Source organism: Chrysemys picta, chromosome 4 (assembly GCF_011386835.1).
Source record: "Chrysemys picta bellii isolate R12L10 chromosome 4, ASM1138683v2, whole genome shotgun sequence".
NCBI classification, from domain to species: Eukaryota; Metazoa; Chordata; order Testudines; family Emydidae; genus Chrysemys; species Chrysemys picta.
In genome coordinates this window covers 14,252,929-14,272,607 of record NC_088794.1, presented here as the reverse complement: position 1 = coordinate 14,272,607, position 19,679 = coordinate 14,252,929, and the positions used below count along the sequence as shown (strand labels likewise).

At 60.7% G+C, this 19,679-nt stretch overlaps 1 protein-coding gene across 1 annotated transcript; it reads left to right on the top strand.

Annotated features, from left to right (window-relative positions):
* Window positions 1-1,700: 1,700 nt before the first annotated feature.
* Window positions 1,701-18,682, top strand: MOV10 (Mov10 RNA helicase). The gene is made up of 22 exons (XM_008171729.4): window positions 1,701-1,963; window positions 4,866-4,963; window positions 5,448-5,566; window positions 5,993-6,231; window positions 6,758-6,998; window positions 8,623-8,721; window positions 9,109-9,271; window positions 9,437-9,591; window positions 9,951-10,127; window positions 10,248-10,395; window positions 10,560-10,721; window positions 11,258-11,361; window positions 11,872-11,969; window positions 12,292-12,411; window positions 12,763-12,865; window positions 13,273-13,390; window positions 13,493-13,684; window positions 14,194-14,268; window positions 14,762-14,887; window positions 16,336-16,424; window positions 17,023-17,144; window positions 17,662-18,682. Exons 1-22 carry the CDS (start codon window positions 1,945-1,947, stop codon window positions 17,724-17,726), a joined length of 2,832 nt encoding a protein of 943 aa, XP_008169951.2. The 5' UTR covers window positions 1,701-1,944; the 3' UTR covers window positions 17,727-18,682.
* The last annotated feature ends 997 nt before the right edge of the window (window positions 18,683-19,679 follow it).

The following is a 19,679-nucleotide window of genomic DNA, read 5'->3' as shown; positions in this document are numbered from 1 at the left end:
ATGCACTAAGGTCAACACCTGAATAAGTATTTGCAGGATCCAGGCCCAACTGCTTAAACTTCAAATCTGTATCAAGTGCCCAGTGTGTCTATCAGAACCTGTGATTCCAAAGGTGCAAAATGGACCCTTGGGGAGGCAGTGGGGTCTAATGGCTAGAAGACTGGCCTGGGAGCCAGGAGACCGGGGCTGTCACAGGCCCAGGCTCTGATCCTGGCTCTACCACTCACCTGCTGGAACACCTGGGGCTCGTCACTTCCCCACCTTGTGCCTCAGTTTCCCCATTTGTAAAATAGGGATAATGATACTGCCCTCCTCCATGAAAGGTTTTGAGAGCCACTGCTGGAAAGTGGACTACAACAGCTCGGGATACACTTAGGCGCCCAGGATCAAGCATTGGTTTAGTTAAACTTGATCCCTTATAGAAATAGATTTACAAACATTCTTGGACTGACTCATGGCCAGCAAGATCCATGCAGCTATTCTTAGCACTTTCCCGCTACCACGACAGACGGCGCTAGTTCCGCGGTCAGAGCAGCCTGTCCCCTAACATCCTTTGGGGACTATGGCTCCAGACAGCAGTGTCTCCAGACTATAATTTATAAAAAGGAAAGCTAACCGGATCCGAAATACACTGTGCCAGACCGACTAGCAGCCATATACCCTGGCATCCTGTGGCCACCAAAGAGAGGAGACTTCTCCCTGAGACACCAGGGGAACCAGCCTCAGCATTCAAGCATTTTGCAGAGGTTGCTCAGGCGAGGGGGAGAGCGGAGCCCAGGGGGAAGTAACCCAGCCAAGGTCGCCCAGGGAGCAGCCAGCGGCAGAGCTGGGAGGAGAACTCAGCTTCCCCATTACCCCCACCCCCTGCTTGAAAACAGCACAACGAGCCCACATCACCTCTGGGCGGGACTGCACAGTGCAATATTCGCAGGCAGGCAGGAGACTCCACTAGTACAGAGCACTGCTGCCCATCCCCCCAGCAACACCAGCTGCCTTGGGCACATCAGCCCTGCCTTCCACTCTCTGCACTGGCTTCCCCACAGTACACAATCTAGGGCCCAGACCTTTGTCCTAATCGGCAAGACGCTCCGCGGCCTGGGCCCTGCGTAGCTAAAGAGCCTAAAGCTCTGGGACGAAGGCCCTGGTTGAAAATTCACCCTCTGGCACAGCAGAGCCCTCAACAGCAAGGGAAAAGCTCATCAGGGAGGTGGGGGCAGAAACTTCCTTGGGGGGGCTGCCAGAGACTGTGGCATGAACTCCCCCAGGAACCAAGGCCCATCCCAAACTCCTCACCCGCTGCTCCAAGGGCAGGCCCGTTGCTTTGACCTGCCCTTTCCAAAATAAACAGAGTAACGTGTATAACATGGATACCAAACAAGCCACAGGCCTGCACGCAACCCTCTGCCCCAGGGCAGCCGGAGAACAAAGGGGTGACTCAGGCACTGGGGCCGTGTGAGTCCCTGCAGAGAACATTGCCCCAGCCTGGGCTCTGGGCTGAGTCCTGCCAAGCCCTTGCTCTCGCCCTGGGACTTTCTCAGAGTCTCATTCACTCTGCCTTGAAAAGGAGGCTCGCTCCCAGGACCTGGGGGAGAAGGCCGGGTGCCGGCCCAGGCTGTTCCCACCCCCAGCCAGGCAGGGGCCTGGCTCCAGGATGCACACAGCCTCTTTTCGTTTCTGCCTGCTGAGAGTTTGCTATCATCCCTCCCTCTTTGATAAGCACTTTGCTGGCAGATTTCACAAGCAGAGGCACTGGCCAGGAGCTGCTGAGCCGGGCCGCCCCACAGGACAGGACAGGAGAAGGTCCTGGGGCGAGCAGCGGAGCCAGAGGAGATGCCCAAGTTCAACTTTCGGGAGAGGAGGGAGTTTGGGATCAGTTTGTGCAGTTCCTAAAAGACACAGGCAGAGAAGCTGTGAGCAGCCGGGAGGCACTGAGGACCATCTACAATGTGGAGTTCAGGACCAGGTAACAGGCAGCCCTGCAGGGAGGAGCGGGGTGCGGATGGCTGATCCCTCGCCCCAAGAGCACCCCATTGCCCAGGCCTGTTGCTAAGGAGAGCACTTTTCCTCGGCCACATTACCTGAGTCTGGGAGGAGCTGCCAGCCCCGATTTCTGCTTGGCATCCTGCGCACAGGGGCTGGGGACAGCTGCAAGCCCCCCTGTATGGAGCATGGCCAGGGTGGGATGGGGCCGGCAGGGCTGGGGGAGGAAGTTTAACTCAGGGCTCTGGCTGTCAGGAAGCCATCAAACTCCCAAGCAGGGAGAGGAGAGTGTGTGGTCATCCCAGACCAGGAAGGAAACTCACCTAGATGTTGAGTGGGATTCCTTCCCCACCCTGCTGGGGCTTGCCATTCTTGTTAAGATCAAATCCAGGGCACCCCGCCTCTCCCCTGGCTGATGGGGTGCAGCCGGGCGCTGGCACAGACCCCGACCCAAATCACTCGCTAATCAGGCCGGAGAGGTCAGCGCCTCCATCCTGGCTGGGTGGCAGGAAGCGGCGTTGGCCTGGAAGCCGGGCTTCTAGGCTGTGTTTCTGCGCAGGCCCATGGCTGAATGGCTCCCTGCGTCCTGGGGTGGAGATACTGGGCCAGATCCTCACCTGGGGTAGATCAGCCCAGTGCCGCTGGCTTCGGCGCAGCTCCAGCCATTGACACAGGTGAGGCTCTGGCCCATGGCTGCACAGCTGACCCGCCAGCTTCCCCTTTCGCAGGGCTGGCCAGAGGGGCCCCTGCTTTGGAGTGTTCCCCTGCCAGCACGACTAAGTCTGGCCCTGGGCACGTGACAGCCCCAGTTAATCATTGGCAGGGGCCAGTCAGAAGGCAGCTAAAAATACATACCGCAAATGAAATACCACCCCGACTTCCCCATCCCGAGCTGGGAGAGGATGTTTTTCCTGAGAGATGGGCTCTATTCCAGCAGGAATGAACTCAGAGCTGTTCCTTGGCCAGTGTTCTACAGGTTGCCAGAACAGATGCTCACCCCAGGCCCATCTGACCTTGGGTCTAGGACTCCGGGTCCTGGGCTAAGTGCTGTGGGACGGGCCTGGGAAATGAAAGGAGCCCCTGCCAGCTCTCCTCTGCTCCTCCCCTGCCAGCAGGCTGAGACGCGTAGTGCTGGGGCCCGGCTCCATTCGGATTCAGTGCCGGTTTCGACCCATCGCAGCAGTAGAGATGGGCCTTGGAACGGGAGGGGGTGGGGCGGACACACAAACACCTCCCGCTCCCAGGGCTTTGGGGTGAGCGTGGGCCTGTCCAGTGGGACTAGCACTAGCATTTGCAGTGACAAAGGATGCCTCCGGCGTCAGGGCACAGGCCTCTTGTGCCGTGGGCGGGCGGCAGGCTCAGGAGAGCTCTTGGTTGTTGTGCAGTGACAGCCCTGCGCTGTCCAGGGCAGAGGGGCGTCTGCGGCAGGGCAGCAGAGTCTGGTGCACGCCAAGGCCACGCGGAGGCAGGCCCCAGGGTGCTCAGGCAAGTGCGTATTGAAGTGTGGTTGCTGTCCCGGGCAAACACTCCCCTGCTCCCTCCAGGTAAGTGTTGGGCCTGCTGCTGGGGAGCTCTGCTCAGGCACCATCCCCGGCTCGCCCAGGGCAGCAGGGCGCCTCCGTGGCCCTCATGTACCGGCCGGCAGCCTTTGCTCCAGCCCTTCAGACCCGACTTTGCAAACACTGAGCAAAGCTGCCAGGCCAGCAGCCTCATGGTCCCCCACCCCGGCCTGCGCATTATGGCAATTGGGGGTCCCCACCTTCCCTGTCCCCAGAGTGGGGGTCCTACTCCTGGGGGTTGGGTGGGGGGGGGGGGTCGGTCTGTTGAGACTGAGTTCACCCCACAGGGGATCCTGTCCAATGGGGCTGGCCCAGCTCCCTGCTCCAGCCCATTGGTTCTCTGTCCAACGGGCGACCCCCCTGACCTCCCCCTGCGACCCCCCGTGCCATCCTGGCTGGAAGGTGTGTGCACATGCGCCATGTGTACACGTGTCCCGCCTGCTGGTCGGGAATCCCCTGAGATCCCCCCCGTGCAAATGCACCTAGTGCACATTGGCTGATCCGGCCTGACCCCGTCCCCCAGGCAGGGATTATACCCTTTGCCCATGGTCACAGAGTGAATCGGTGTCATTGCTGGGGAGAGACCCCCCCAGGCTTTGCTCTAACCTCTAGCCAGGCTAAAGCACAGTCTGCCCCAAGTGCTGCCCGGCTCACCCGGCCACGGCACGTTGAGGCTACCACAGTTCCCCGCAGCACCAGCCCTGACCCCCAGGCCCTGGGCTTGTTTCCCACTGGAGTTCCTTGTGTGCAGCTGGCTTCACTGGCCAGCCCATCGCTGCATGAGCAGGGCCTGCGCCCAGGCTAGGCCTGCGCTGGGGAAGGGGGGGGAGGGGAGCTGGATTTGCAGCTGCTACTAACCCCCGGCCCTGTGAGCCCAGCCTGGGTTGCAATTGCTGGGGACAGTCGCCCCCAGGGAAGATGCCAGCGCAAGGGAATGGCAGAGCTCGGGGTGCCCATGCTGCATTCGAGCAATGCCTTGGGGCTCCCTCGTGAGTTGTCCATGCGGCAGGCGGCGGCACAGGATTTGGTTGGAGACCATGAAGAGCCCCCCCACTCGCTGCAGCCGGGGCCCCTCTCCCCAGAGCAGAGCACTGCCCTGCTGCTTCCCGGGTGGCAATGGTACAGCGCCAGGGCTCTCCCTAGCCCATCGCTCTCCTAACACAGGAGCAGGGGAGAATGCCCCTCGCCCCAACACTGGCATCGCCCTGCCCCTGCTCCTTTCTCCGCTGCGTCCTGTCAGCTCAGTCACTCCCTGGAGACGCGCCCTGGGCCCAGGCTCTGGGCATCCCGCAGTCACAGACTCTCCCGCTCTGTCCGTTTCTGCAGGAATGATACGAAGGCGCCCAACTTCTCCTCCATTCCTGTTCACACTGGGCCAGAGCGGCCGGGCCGAGGTGCGGGGAGACTTTGTGCACTTCGGGAAGGTAGGTGTTGCCCACGCGGCCCCCAGCTGCCTCTCGGCTCCCCGGGCAGAGGGCCTGGCTGCCCAGGTCTGTTCCCAACATCCTGTGCCCTTGGGGAGCCCTGGGGCCCGTGTCTCCCTCGCTACGGGTAGGATTGTTCCCTGCAGGCCAGGCTCCAGGGCTGGGCTGGCTTGAAGTGGCTCAAGCATTGGTGCTCCCCGTCCCTGGGCAGGCCGATGCACCTACAGCTCTCACTGCTGGGAAGGGGGGTCCCAGACGCACTCTATTCCGGTTCAGCCTGTGGTCCCCTACTTCATCCCACCCTGAGCCGGGCCTGGCTGCAAGGTGAATACGGGGGAGTGAGCCGCCGAGCCTGCCGCTATCAGCTGGTCCGGGGGTTGGAGGTGCTCCAGTCCCCTCTGCTCCCTGCCCCAGCTTCTCAGGGGCTGAAAGCCCCCGCTCCCCTGCCTGCTCCACCCACCGGACAATTGCTCTCCTTCCCCAGGTGAAAAAGAAAGTGAAGTTTAGAGATCAGTACTGGACACCCAGGCCAGAGGAGCCCCCCACGGACAACCAGCAGGCGGGCACCGATCAGCCTCCCCACAGAGGACGCACCAAGGAGAGGTACCAAAGCCCAGTGGAGTGCAGCCTGGAGCCCCCTCACTGTAATAGGGGATGACGAGCTCCTAGACAGGGGTCACCCAGAACAGGCTAAACATTAGCAGCTCATTCCTGGGCTCCACCCAGTGGGATGGGGCAGCTGGGTGGGCGGGAAGGAAGCAGGAGGGCTAAACAAGGAATGCCTGCTCCACCAGCGCTCGGCCCCACTCTGCGGGCCTGAGCCAAATGCTCTGAAAATCGACAGGAGTCTTTGCATCGAGGGCATTGGCCCAGCCTCAGAGCCCCGGCAGGGTCGGAACCCCGAGGGACTGCTGCCCAGAGTCTCTGTTGTAACAAGGGGGAAGTGGCTCCTAGGGTAGCCCCGGCCGGCAGAGACACGGGCCAGCTGGGACTGTACCTGCACATCCAACCCGCACCCTCTGCCCTCAGAGCGGAGTTCATCGGTGGGAAACACGGGGTGGAGATTCTCTCTGAGCACGACCGGGGGAACGGGCGCATTCGCTTCCCCATCACGCTCAACGAGCCCACAACAGTCAGCATTTGGGTTCAGAACAACGGCACAGAGGAAGTGACGCTGCTAGGGTACAGGGCGCTTCGGAAGCAGCGCGAGATCACCTTCCACGATGAGAGCAAGGTGACCAGACAGCAGCCCCGGGTGTTGCAGCCAGGTAAGAGGGTCCAGCTTCCCCCAGGAGCAGGGTTCTCCTTCACATCTGGTCCCACACTGACCTTCAGCAAAGCTGTGTGACTGGGAAACAGCTGCCACATTCAAGCCCAGAGGTGGCTGCATCACAATAGTGGGCAGTGCGTGGTCCGCCCTCTGTATCCCTTTCTCTGCACCGTCCTGGCTCCCCCATCTGGTGCACGCAGCTTTGGGGAAGCAAGCACGGCAGGTGTAGTTGCCAAGTCATCTGGGTATGTGGGCGAGGGTGGAGCGTAGGGGTGCGGAAGGAGGAACTGCAGGCCCTGCTCACATTCTGCCCTGCCAGCGAACACGGCAGCTATTCTCCTATTCCATCCCCACATACACAGACACTCATGGACAGGCGCCTTCCTGGGCGTCTGAGTTAGTGCCAGAGACTTGGCAGAACGTTGCCATGGGGTGAAATGCCCAAGGCCCCCTGGGAGGGCGGGGAAGCACGTGGGGACCCCGGAAGGGGGAGCTCCCTGTTCACACATCCCCTTTGACTGCAGGAGACTCTTACTCGATCGAGGCGCGGTGCCTGACTCAGCACTATGGTTACTATCCTGTCACTGTGCTGTTCGAGTTCACCAAGGAGCAGGACGGGCCCTTCAGCATCGGGCGGTTCGTGTCGGCTGTAGCCAACAGCCGGCTGGCTGAGGAGCTGGGGCCCACTGCACCATACAGGGCCTTACCAGGCCAACCTGAGAAGACTGTCACATTCATCACAGAGGATGGCGTCCCTCCCGACAGGTACACAGGGGGAGAGTTGGGCCAGGCAGCTTGTCCCCAGCACCATTGGCTGAAGGGATAGATACGGGTGCAAAACTGGTTGGAAACCGTTCCCAGAGAGTAGTTATCAGTGGTTCACAGTCATGCTGAAAGGGCATAACGAGTGGGGTCCTGCAGGGATCAGTTCTGGGTGCGGTTCTGTTCAATATCTTCATCAATGATTTAGATAATGGCATAGAGAGTACACTTCTAAAGTTTGTGGATGATACTAAGCTGGGAGGGGTTGCAAGTGCTTTGGAGGATAGGATTAAAATTCAAAATGATCTGGACAAACTGGAGAATTGGTCTGAAGTAAATAGGATGAAATTCAATAAGGACAAATGCAAAGTACTCCACTTAGGAAGGAACAATCAGTTGCACACATACAAAATGGGAAATGACTGCCTAGGAAGGAGTACTGCGGAAAGGGATCTGGGGTTCATAGTGGATCACAAGCTAAATATGAGGCAACAGTGTAAGACTGTTGCAAAAAAAGTGAAGATCTTTCTGGGAAGTATTAGCAGGAGTGTTGTAAGCAAGACAGGAGAAGTAATTATTCTGCTCTATTCCACGCTGATTAGGCCTCAACTGGAGTATTGTGTCCAGTTCTGGGTGCCACATTTCAGGAAAGATGTGGACAAATTGGAAAAAAGTCCAGAGAAAAGCAACAACAACAACAACAAATGATTAAAGGTTTAGAAAACATGACCTGTGAGAGAAGATTGAAAAAATGGGGTTTGTTTAGTCTGGAGAAGAGAAGACTGAGAGGGGACATGATAACAGTTTTCAAGTACATAAAAGGTTGTTACAAGGAGGAGGGAGAAAAAATTGTTTTTCTTAACCTCTGAGGATAGGACAAGAAGCAATGGGCTTAAATTGCAGCAAGGGCAGTTTAGGTTGAACATTAGGAAAAACTTTCTAACTGTCAGGGTGGTTAAGCACTGGAATAAATTGCCTAGGGAGGTTGTGGAATCACCATCACCAGAGATTTTTAAGAGCAGGTTAGACAAAAACCTGTCAGGGAAGGTCTAGATAATACCTAGTCCTGCCTTGAGTGCAGGGGACTGGACTAGATGACCTCTCAAGGTCCCTTCCAGTCCTATGATTCTTTGTGCAGCTGGGATCCAACCCCATTCCCTAGCCAGGGCAAAAGCACCTACTGGGCTTTTATAGAGCCAAAGGGACCGTTGGCTCATCTAGTCTGAGCCCCTGGATAGCACAGGCTTGCCTCTGCCCCAGGACCCCCAGGCTGAGCCCAGTAACTTGTGTTTGGTTAAAGCGTCTTCCAGTCAAGCGCTGGAGAATTCACCACGTCCAGTGGCTGATCACCAGCTGTGTTACCCACTGGTGCCTTGTTTCCAGTTGGAATTTGCTTGGCATCAGCTTCCAGCCATCGGTGCTTGTTCTGTGCTAGATGAACGAGCCCTTTAGTTCCTGGTAGTTCCACCCCGGGGAGGTGACCCAGCCACCTCTCCATCTTCTGGGGGTGGAGACCCAGCGTCCCCCCTGCCTGAGCCCCCATGCTGGAGTCTGTCCCACCGGCTGGGCAGGGCGAGGAGCTCACTCCCGCAGAGCCCTGCAGTAACCCTGCATCTCGTCTGCCTAGCTCCCAGCACCCCGAGCTTAAGCAGCTGATCCCGCTGGGCTTCTACAACTACCCGAAGTACCTGCAGGACATGGTCAACGCCGAGCGCAGCAGGCTGCGGTGAGTGCTCGGGGGTGGGGTGGAGGAGGTTCACTGCACTGGTGGCCTCATTGACCTCCCAAGGAAGGGCGCCTTCTCCCGCGCAGCCATGGGGCCCAGCCCCCCTTAGCCAGAAGCCCCCCCACCAGCCCTTAGCTGAGCTGCCCGGAAAGCAGGGCCTCAGGGTTCCTGGCGCTGGGGCCCGGCAGGGGTTTCTCCTCCTAGACACTAAGTCTCAGGGACACACGACAGCCTTTACTGGCCACTGCTCGCCTGGCCCCTGGCCTCCGAGGCCCAGACACGCCGCAGGGCGCCTGGAGCTTGCTGCCTCGTCTCTTGTGCCGGCTAGCCCAGCCCCGCTGTGCCCAGCGAGGTCAGGATAACCTCTGGCTGGCACCGGCCCTGCAGGAAGTCCCTGGCGGCCGAGCTTCAGTTTGAGAACTACCAGGAGAAGTTCCAGCTGCTGCTGCACCTGGAGGAGCTCCAGATGGAGGTGGACATCCGGCGCTATGATATGCAGGACGTCCCGATGGTGAAGGACACTCAGAACAAGAGGCTGCTCATCCTGGAGGTGAGAGCCAAGGCCTGATGGCCGTGCCTGTCCCTTCAGCACGCCCCCTCCTCTCATGTCTGGGCTACCAGCAGGGAGGGTGGGGCCCGCAGGACAGTTGGCTGCCAGGGGAGCACAGCCAAGCACGCTCCCTGCTGAACTGCCCCGTCTCTGCTCTGTCCCTAGGTCCCCGGCGTGGCAGAGAACCGCCCGTCCGTGCTGAGGGGCGATCACCTGTTTGTCACCCGGAGCGAGCAGCGCACCTTGCCCCAGCTCATCCAGTACAAGGGCTACGTGCATGCCGTGGAGCTGGAGAGGGTCAAGCTGGGCTTTTCCCCCAAGTGCGTCGCGCCCGGGTCCCTGGGGGGCTCGGGCCAGTGCCCGGGGTGGGGGGAGGGGAAGCTGGGCCCTGACTGGTGGCACCGAGGGGTCTGCGTGGAACCAGACTGGAGGGGCTGAGGCCAGGTCCAAGGCAGCTGCCTGATGCAAACCAAGCAGCTCCTGCTGTTAGCGCTGACGGGTGACTACCTGGGGGAGTGCAGCAGAGGGGGAGGTGCTGTGCTGTGGGGCGCAGGATCGCCAGCCTGAGCAGGGCTGGGGGTGGGAACCACGCAGAGTAGGGGGAAGAGTGGGCCTGGGCAGGATGGTGCCCAGGGAGGGGTGCCCAGCGCTCTGTCCAACCCTCTTCGCCCTTTTTCAGCCTGCTGGCGAGCTTCGTGAATAACCTGAAGTTCGATGTGACCTTTACCTTCAACCGGCTGCCGCTGCGGGTGCAGCACCGGGCCGTGGAGCTAGCCAAGGAGAGGAACCTGGGCGATATCCTCTTCCCGTCCTTCTCGTACAGAGAGTCTCTCCTCCACGAGGGAGGCCGGCTCAAGTGAGTGCCTGGCCTCAGAGGAGAGGCACTCGGGGGGATGGCTGTGTGGGGAGCGGGGTGGTCACACGCAGCAGGGCCTGGCCTTCCCCTCAGCATCTGCCCGGCTCCATTTCCCCTCAGGCTGTTTGACCGGAGCCTGGAGACCAACCAGGAGCAGTACGATGCTGTGCAGCAGATCGTGACAGGGATGTCCAGGCCGGCACCATACATCATCTTCGGGCCGCCAGGGACCGGCAAGACCGTCACCGTGGTGGAGGCCATCAAACAGGTGAGGGGTCCCCTGGCATCTCAGTCCAGAGCAATCCCCTGGTCCAATTGCCAGAGGGGCCAAGCACTGGCACCCGGGTCTGGGCAGCTGGCCCACAGCCCCTCTCTCCCCTCCGCATCCATTTCCTCCTGCCTGGGCTGCTACGCTCTTCCTCTCCCGCTCAGGTGGTCACGTGCATCAAGGACTCCCATGTCTTGGCCTGTGCACCCTCCAACAGCGCCTCGGACCTGCTCTGCCAGCGCCTGCTGAAACACCTGGACAAGGGCAGCATCTATAGGATCAACGCCAGCAGCAGGGACTATCACCAAGTGCCGGAGGAAATCAAGGTACGTGTGCACCCCTGGCACCCCAAGAGGCACCCAAAGATACATTGCCCGTAGAGCTGGGCAGGAATTTCCTGTCTGAAGGATTTTATGAGGGCAGATGCCCTTTAGCACACTTCAAATTTTCCATGGGAAAATTGAAATTGGGGGTGGAAATCAGTTTTCCATTGGGAAAAATAGGACAGCCCGCCTGGAAGACTCCTGTCAGTTTCACTTTCTGCAGACAGGCACAGAGTGAAATTGACGACAGCTTCCCAGGCAGACCTCTCAAGCTGAAAAATGCCAAACATTTTTTTCAAAACTCATTTCCTTATGGGAAGGGACTTCCATGTTCCAGCAGCTGTAGTCACCTCCCCAGGCTGCACGGTCGATAGGCGTCCCTGCCCTCCCTGCAGGACCCTCAGGTCACCCGCCAAGACGCACATGCCATTGCCAGTTGTCTCAGGGCTTTATGGAGGGAGAGGCGTCTGCCCCCAACTTCCCCAAGGGAAACACAGCTCCGATCCCAGACCTTGTCTAAATGCTCTTGGTGTTCGTAGCCCTGCTGTAACTGGGACGATGCCCAGCAGTGCCACGTGTACCCAAGCAAGGAGAAGCTGCAGCACTACCGGGTCATCATCACCACCCTGGTGACAGCAGGACGGTAGGAGGGGCCCGGGGCAAACCGCACCAGGGTGGGACTGGGGGGCCCGAATCACTTCTGATGAATGCGACTGTGCTGGGGGACCATAGTAGTGCTGTGATTGGGGGGCACATGGCTGTGCTGGGGGAAGAGAAGGGAATTCTTTGGGCAGTGTTTACCGGGGAAGGGACGTAACAGAGAAATGTGGGCGGGGTCTGACCGGAGGGCACAGGAGGGGGGCACATCATCAGGTTGGATGTATTGGACACTTTCTGGTGTCTCCATTTGTAAAAGGGGAGGGCCAGCCCCTCAGACTCGGGGGGGAGGAGTTCTCTCCCTGCCCAGCCCTGGGCATGGCCATGGAAACCCCTGCTCAGGGAGGGGAGGGGGGCATCGCCGTGCTCAGGAGGGGGCCAGCGGCATGGGCAGGTCCCGCAGGAGGCCTCTGTGCAGCAGTCTGGCTATGCAGGTGGCAGGGCAGGGAGCCAGCATTGTACAGGCTTGTTCACTGCCTCTCCCTGCCCCCCGCAGGCTGGTAACGGCCCAGTTCCCTGACGGCCATTTCTCCCACGTCTTCATCGACGAGTGCGGCCACGCGGTGGAGCCGGAGTGCCTGGTTGCCATCGCAGGTGAGTAGGAGTCTGGGGATGGGAGCACTGCACCCCCCCAGGCATCGCCTCATCCACCCTGCCCCACATGCCTCGGACCCGGCTGTCTCACTCCTGCTCAGACAGGTGGCCAGCGCCTGCTGCTGGCAGCAGATTCCAGGCCCTGGATGCAGCCTCTTCTCTGCGCTGTAAGCTCGGGAGGAGCCCCCCCATGCTGCTCGGAGCAGATACAGCCGTGATGGGGCCCTTCGGCGGCTCCTCGCTGTGCAGGGATCAGTCAGTGACCTGCCTGGGCATGGATCTCCTACCCCGCCCAGCCACCTCAGCCATCTCTCTGCCCCAGGAATTCTGACACCGATGGACCGGGAGACCAACACCAATGGGGGGCAGCTGGTGTTGGCGGGAGATCCCAAGCAGCTGGGTCCGATCCTGAGGTCCCCACTGGCCATCGAACACGGGTTAGGTGAGTGGAACAGAGGGCGAAGTCACCGGGGGGAGAATGGGGAGTTCTCAGACACGCTGATTTGCTCCCAGCTCTGTGCCCCCCTCGTCTGGGCTCTGGGGCCACCCGGCTTTGCACAGCCACTGCAATAGCCCGTTAGTGACCCTGGGCACCTCTGGAGAGCAGGGAGAGGCCCGCTCCCTGATAAGCGGGTGAAAGTCTCCCCCAGGAGAGTCACTGAAGCTCCTGCCCCCTGCTCAGAGAGGCCCAGGCCAAGCTGTGACAGGCCGGACCCCGTGGGGCTGCTCGTAGGGGGCACGGTCCCAGGCCAGGGGGGGTCGCTGGTAACCAGGGCATCACTCTCTCTTGCAGAGGTCTCACTGCTGGAGAGGCTCATGAAGCACAACTCCCTGTACCAAAAGGGAGCCGAGAGCTATGACCCGCAGTTCGTCACCAAGTTACTGCGGAACTACAGGTGCCATATCCGCCCTGCCGGGACTGACACTGCGGCATGCGGGAGCCGTGGGGGCTGTCAGAGCTGGGCTGCCGGCGGCAAAGGCTTCCAGCCCCCGTTCTGCTGGCTCAGCCCGGGATGCTCGTGTCTGTCCATCTGTCTGATACCCACCTGCCTGGCGTGGGGCTCATTTAATAGTCACCCCAGGGCAAGAGGCGTTGGACGGAACAACCCGGATTCCTGGGTTCTGCCCTCCCTGCCCGGAAGCCTGGCCATGGCCGCTCTGTGCCCAGGGCAGAGGTCGCTAGGGCCCCTCCTGTTGCTGGTGAGGTGGGAGGGGGCCTCAGGGAAGCAAGGCTGCTGCAGCGCGGGTGAGTCTGAGGAGCAGCTGAGCACCCCTGGAAATGCTGTCGCTGCTCCTTCCCCAGGTCCCACGCCGCCCTTCTTGAGATCCCCAACCAGAAGTTCTACGACGGGGAGCTGCAGGAGTGTGCCGACCGCCTCATCAGCTATTCCTACTGCACCTGGGAGGAGCTGCCTACGCAGGTGAGGGCGGGGCGGGGAGCAGGCACCCAGCCTAGCCCCCATCCTGGGCAGGGCAGCGCCATGGGGCTAGCTGCAGCCCTGACCGTGGTGCTCTCCCTCCAGGGCTTCCCGATCATCTTCCACGGAGTGTCCGGGGAGGACCAGCGAGAGGGTAACAGCCCCTCGTTCTTCAACACGTTGGAGGTCGAAGCCCTGGTCACCTACCTCAAGAAACTGCTGCAAAGTCAGGGCAAGCGGGGCCACTCCAGGATCTCCCCCAAGGAGATCGGTATCATCTCCCCCTACAGGAAGCAGGTGAGATGCAGCCCGGCCCCCAGGGCTGCCTTCCCCATGCACCACGAGCCCTGCAGAGAGGCCGGCAGTCCAGCCCTGAGCTTCCCCATCCCAGGCTCCTCAGCCGCACACGCTGTCTCCCTGCTGCACCCCATCAAGCCCCACTCTGCTGAGTATCTGGACAGAGTGCGCAGTGCCCCATGTGGGGGAGCCCCCTTGGGGCAGGGGCCAGGAGCCCTGGGGAATTGCCCCAGACGGAGGGACCTGCCGGATGGGGCCGGGGAATCCCAGCGGTATTCTCTGGTCAGTTGCATGGGAACGACGCAGAGCAGAAGCCTGCCTGGCACTTGGCTGAGGGGTCGAGGGCGTTAGCTCAGTGAGATGGCGGAGACCGAATAGGAGGGTTAGGGCGGGACATGGCGGCCATCGCAAGGGCCTACAGGCTGTGAGAGGTACGAGCACGGGGCTGGGAGCCAGGAGCTCCTGAAGGCGGCGGGAGTCACATCCACTCCTCCCTCGTCCCGCCCCAGGTAGAGAAGATCAGACAAGCCATCACCAAAAAGGACGGAGACCTGATGAAGCTCCCAGACATCAAGGAGCTGAAGGTAAGTCCCTCCCACCCCCCATCCCTCTGGCCATACCTGGAGTAATGGCTACGGCCTGGCAGCTACGCCAACAGCCACACCCAGCCTGAGGGCAGACTGTCCCAGCTCAGCGGTGGGACTCGCTTGGCGCTGGGCCAGGGGGCAGCTCTCCGCCAGGAGACACCAGGCCAGCCTGGGGCCCTCCATCCCTTGGGCTTGCAGGGCAGAGTGCTCCGGCCATGCGGAGAGGGCACCTGTAGCCTGCATCCCCTGGGAAGAAGAGGGGCCCTGCATCTCCTTTGTGAGCCCTGCAGCCAGAGCGCTGGGGCAAGACAGGCTCCGTCCAGCTCCCGCATCGGCCAGAGTCGCAAAAGCAGGGGAGGAGGTTGAGGGGACGCTCTGCCCCGCAGGGTCCCCGCACAGCTGGGTGTGCGACCGCCTCCGGGGGAGGCGGGGGTGTGCGAGGGAGGCTGCCGACGGAGGATGGAGATCCCTGCCCTCTGCTCCCTGCTAGGTGGGCTCTGTGGAGGAGTTCCAGGGCCAGGAGCGGCGTGTGCTCCTCATCTCCACCGTGCGCAGCTGCACCGAGTACCTCAGCATGGACGAAGATTTCAAACTGGGCTTCCTCAAGAACCCCAAGGTAGGCGCCCGCCCCTGCTGCCTCTCTGGCCCCAAGGAGACTGTGGAGCCCTGAGGGCAGTCGCGGGCTCTCAGATGGGATGTAGAGCTGCCAGCCATCCCCAGTCCATCTCCCTCACTGCCCGCCCCCCACTGCTCCCCCTGGTTTCACAGGCCACGGCTGTGTCATGGTAGAAAATGAGCTCCGAGCTGCTTTGCAGCCGTGGACAGGAAGTGTGGGCTAGTGGGCAGAGCAGGGCCAGGACTCTGGGTCCCATTCCAGGCTCTGCTAGTGACCAGCTGCATGACCTCAGGTAGCAAATCCAAGCCCCATAACCTCAAAGCCCTCCAAGGCCCCAGTCACACAGCCCTTCCCCCAGCCTGCCCTGGGGTCAGCACCTGGGAGACATGCCTGCCCTTGCTCCAGGGGCCACGGGCCACTAGCCCCAGGACAGGAGGGCAAGTGAGGCTGCGCTCGCAGTAGGGCCCGTTCCCCAGCTCCCGTGCGGCGGTCAGGGGCACTAGAACCCCACGGCTCCGGCATTCCCCCCCCCCGTATCCAAAGCCTGGGGCAGAGCCGGCTCCCAGAGGGCCAGGCTGCCTAGCACCCAGGTCAGCCCCACAGGCCTGGCCTCCCGCACAGACAAACCAGCTCGCTCTGCCGGGGAGCCAGGAATCCTCCCAGCCCACCAGGCTCTCTGCTCACCTTGGGGCAGCTGCAGCTGCTTGGCCAAGGGGCCGAACGTCCGGCAGAGCCTGGAGCACTTGCGCCAGCTGAAGCAGACTGTACCTGGCCCGGGCAGCGCGCTCTGGCCCAGGACAGGGCAAGCCATGTGGCTCGTCAGAACCACTCACTCCAAACCCTCCCTCGCACCTGAGCCTCATCAGCAGTGACTAGCGCTGATCCCAGCAGAGCCCTTCCCCACACCACTTCCTGTGGGGGCAGGGGTGGTCTGTGGAAAGGAACACCCTTTAACCCCTTCCTGTCTGGGCAGGAGGCAGGGAGGCTGTGCATGTGTGGGGAGCCCTTCTGCCCCTGACATGGTTGTGTGCAGTTGTCTGGCCAAGCGGGAAGCAAAGCCCGTGACCAAACGTAGCAGAGCTGCACGCGGGCCAGGCCCTTCTCAGGACACAGCGTTCCCGGTAGGTGCAGTGCCAGTGGGGTAGACGGGGCTCAGACTATCAGCTAGCCCTGCTCAGAGCTAGTCTAGTCAGTCACAGTGAAACCCACGCGAGGCCAGCCAGCCAGCCAGCCAGCCGTGGAGCTGCACCCTAGGGAATCACAGATCCTATTCCGGACACTACCCCACCCCTCCCCATTAGCCCACTGACAGCCAGAAAGTGCTGGGGCTACGGACCGGCACTAGAACTGTGGGGCGGGGCAGTCTGGGCTGGCTCTCCTGCCATCCTGGGGGGGCGAGGGAGCTGTTTCCTGCAGGGCGAGCGTCCTCATCCTGTCTCTCTGTTTAGAGGTTCAATGTAGCCATCACCAGAGCCAAGGCTCTGTTAATAATCGTGGGCAACCCGACCGTGCTCAGCAAGGATCCTCACTGGAACACGTAAGTTGCATCCTGCAACCTCCTCCTTCCCTGTCCTCTGCCTCTTCCCAGGGCCCGGTGGGCTCCCCCGTCCCGCAGAGCAAGTGGACCCCTCCTCTGGCCTGCAACGCAGCACCCCGTTCGCAGGGGTTAGCACAGCACCTGCCGTACCATGCCAGGGGCCTTTAGGTGGCTGCTCGGGCGCCAGCCTGCAACCAGGCCCCCTGGCGGTGGGAGCCGCTCTGAGTTCACTAGCAGAGAGTAGGGCTTACCCTGGGCTGGGAAGGTTGGTAGATCTGGAGGGGGCGACACACTTCTCTTGGAATCAGGACGGAGCCAGTGACCCAGCAGCATGCTGGGCGGGGGTGGGGGTGGGACCATCTTTTGAATGAGACATTTAAACCCTGTTCCAAGCCCTTGCCACTTGTGGTCGTTAAAGAGCCCAGGGCACTTTCTGTAAGCGAGGGATGAGTGCTGGGGCCTGGTGAAATCCTAGCCAAGGTGTCACCCTTCTGCCCCCGTAGTTAGGACAGAAAGGGTAGCATTGCCCTGCACGGCTCAGTCGCTGAGGAGGAGGGCCGTGCCTAGGGCTAATGGACACCTTTGGTTGTACCTGCAGGTTTCTCAGGTACTGTACAGCGAAGGGTGGCTACACGGGGTGCCCCTACGCTGAAGAGAGCCTGGAAGAGGATATCCTTCTGGAGGAGCTTAGCTCCCTTCACTTGAGCACACAGTCAGCAGGTGAGAGCAGCACAAGCTTGCACCCAGCCTGGGTCCAACAGGGCAGCCCTCTCCCCAGCTCTGCGGGGGGTGGGATATGGCCTGGCTGCAAGGGCATTTTGAGACCCAGTGGCATGACTTGTAGCTCAGTCATGCCCTCTGCTGGTGTCCCGCTGACAGGCTCAGCCTGTGTGGGGGAGCTGGGGGGGCACGGGTGTACTTTATGCAAAGCAGACAAGCGTTGGCCAGGCGTTCACTTCCCAGAATCCCCCTTTAGCCTGGCACTGGCGCCCCCTTGTGGGCAGCCTCAGGAGAGCGTCCATGCCGCTGCTGCACCTCTTTGGGATCTCTCAGGGCGACTGCAGGCTCCTGCCCCTGCCACCAGCCCTGACCTCCTTCCGGAGAAAGGAGGGAGCTGAGGGGGGGCTCTGCTCTCCCCCTCCTGTGCCCTATGCAGACGCTGCCCTGCTCCCCACCCCCAGCCTGCCTGGGCGCTGCTCTGGTCCCCCTCTCACAGCCGGCCGGCATCTCTCTGCAGGGAACCAGCTCGGGGAGAGCCACATCCAGCAGCAAGTGGAGCCGGAGTGGAGACACGAGCACTGAGGCATCGCCTGCAGTTCGTCCTACTGCCATGTCAGCACCAGCAGGGCATCTCCTCCCTCGCTCAGCAACTGCCCTTTGCCCTCTGTCTGGTCCCCTCAGCCACCTCGCTCGCTGCCGGGGGCTTTCCAAGCGCACGGGGTGGGGCAGAGGAGGGGAACGGTGCAAGGACTGAACTGGGAGCATAGCCCCGACTCTACCCACTATCCCAACGTCCACCTCTCACATGGATTCAGCCCCGTCTCCTACCCATTAGCCTGGCACCCACCTCTGCCCTCGTCTGGTCTATGTAGGCTCCTCCCTGTAGGATCTGGGCCCAGCCCTGGGGCCTGCTCGCTAACCTGAGCCAGTGCGATTGTGTAACTCTTGGAAGCACAAGGGTAGCTGGAGATGGAAACTGCTCCGCTTGGCCGTGTGAGGGGTTTGTTTGCACCGTCTCTCCCCGTCCCCTCTCTGGCCACTGTGGGGAAGGGGAGCCGCAGCAGGAAGCCCTGCCTGTTTGCCAACATTGCCACCCAATGGTTTAAACGATTTTACATCCAATTTTTGGGAAAAGACTCTTTTTAAAAAAAAATAAAAAAAAATTCCCACTGCGTGGCAAACCTGACTGGCCCAAACCAGCCCTGCAGACACCAGCGACGCTGCGACGGAGAGACAACTTCCACCTTGGATCACGTTTTCCACACGTGGAGACCGGCTTTTGAAAATCAAATTCCCAGCTCCTGGTCAACCGAACACTCTCCTGCGAACTAGAGCCATTTCCAGAGCCCAGCTGCAGGGCCGGGAGCCGCTGCCGAGTGGCTAACTACAGGTCTGCTCAGGTGTTGCTGTGATGCTGACTAACTGCTGGTTAGCACACAGGGACCAGCTGGGCTGTAGCTCCCTGGCCAACAGGCCCCGTGCACTGCCCTGCAGGCAAGCTGTTCGATGGTGCTCCAAAATAAAGGGTGAGGAAACCACTGGTGCTTGTCTGTACAGCGCTAAAGCAATGTCTCAGCTGGCCCCGGGCGGCTGGGCACCGTTTCCAGGGGACGGGGGAGCCGGATTTGCATGTGGAGCACAATGCTGCTGGCAGAAGCCACGGCAGGGGATTGTTACAGGGAAGGGATAATACGAAGCTGGGGAAGGGTCAAGTTGGGGGCCAGTATGTTCCCCCTTCCTGGAGTCTCAAGAGGCTTAGGAGATAAACCTGGGCTCATGGCAGGGGCAGAGGTAAGGTAGGCAAGAGTCATGTCACTGGGTGTGTTCAACTTTCCCTTCCCGGCATTGTCTCTGCCGGAGAGAGAATCTCTCTGCCTCCCTCCCGCTCAGCTGCGGTTCATGCTCTGTCTGGGGCTGAGAACGCTGCTCTTTGTGCCATTCACAGCCCCATAACTCAGCTAGTGAATTATGGGAGCAGCTGGTGCAGGGGTAGCCCGGGGTGCTGAATGAGGCACCACCAGCTGAGCCCAGCCTCTTCCCTTGCTGGTTGATTGCCTGCCAGGCAGACACAAAGCGGGCACAGGGAGTGTTTTCCTTACGCAGGGCTGGGCTCTGGTGCATCTCCTGGCTTTTCTCATTGGCTGGAGCTATTGGTGTGAGGGAGTTCAGAGTCTGGTCAGGGATTCCCAGGCTGGCTGGCTACATCACTCCTCTGGGGCTCAGCTGGAACCCAAAGCCTTTGTCTCAAAGGCGGGGGAGGGTGTTAGGAAGAAGGACTTGAAGTGGCTGTAAGGGGAAGGGGCACGGGTTTTTCCACCTTGTGTGTAATGATGGGCTGGTCACAGCAGTTCCCTATCTGCAACTAGAGAAGTCCCACTTGTTAAAGGACAAGCATGTTGACTACAGCACCATCTGTCAAGCATCAAGGCTCATCAGCTGTCCAATTCATTGTCACTCTCATGACTAACACTGGTGACTTGTGAAAGGGGAAGGGCCTGTCTATGCTGCAATCTGGTGTAACTGCAGCACCTGTAG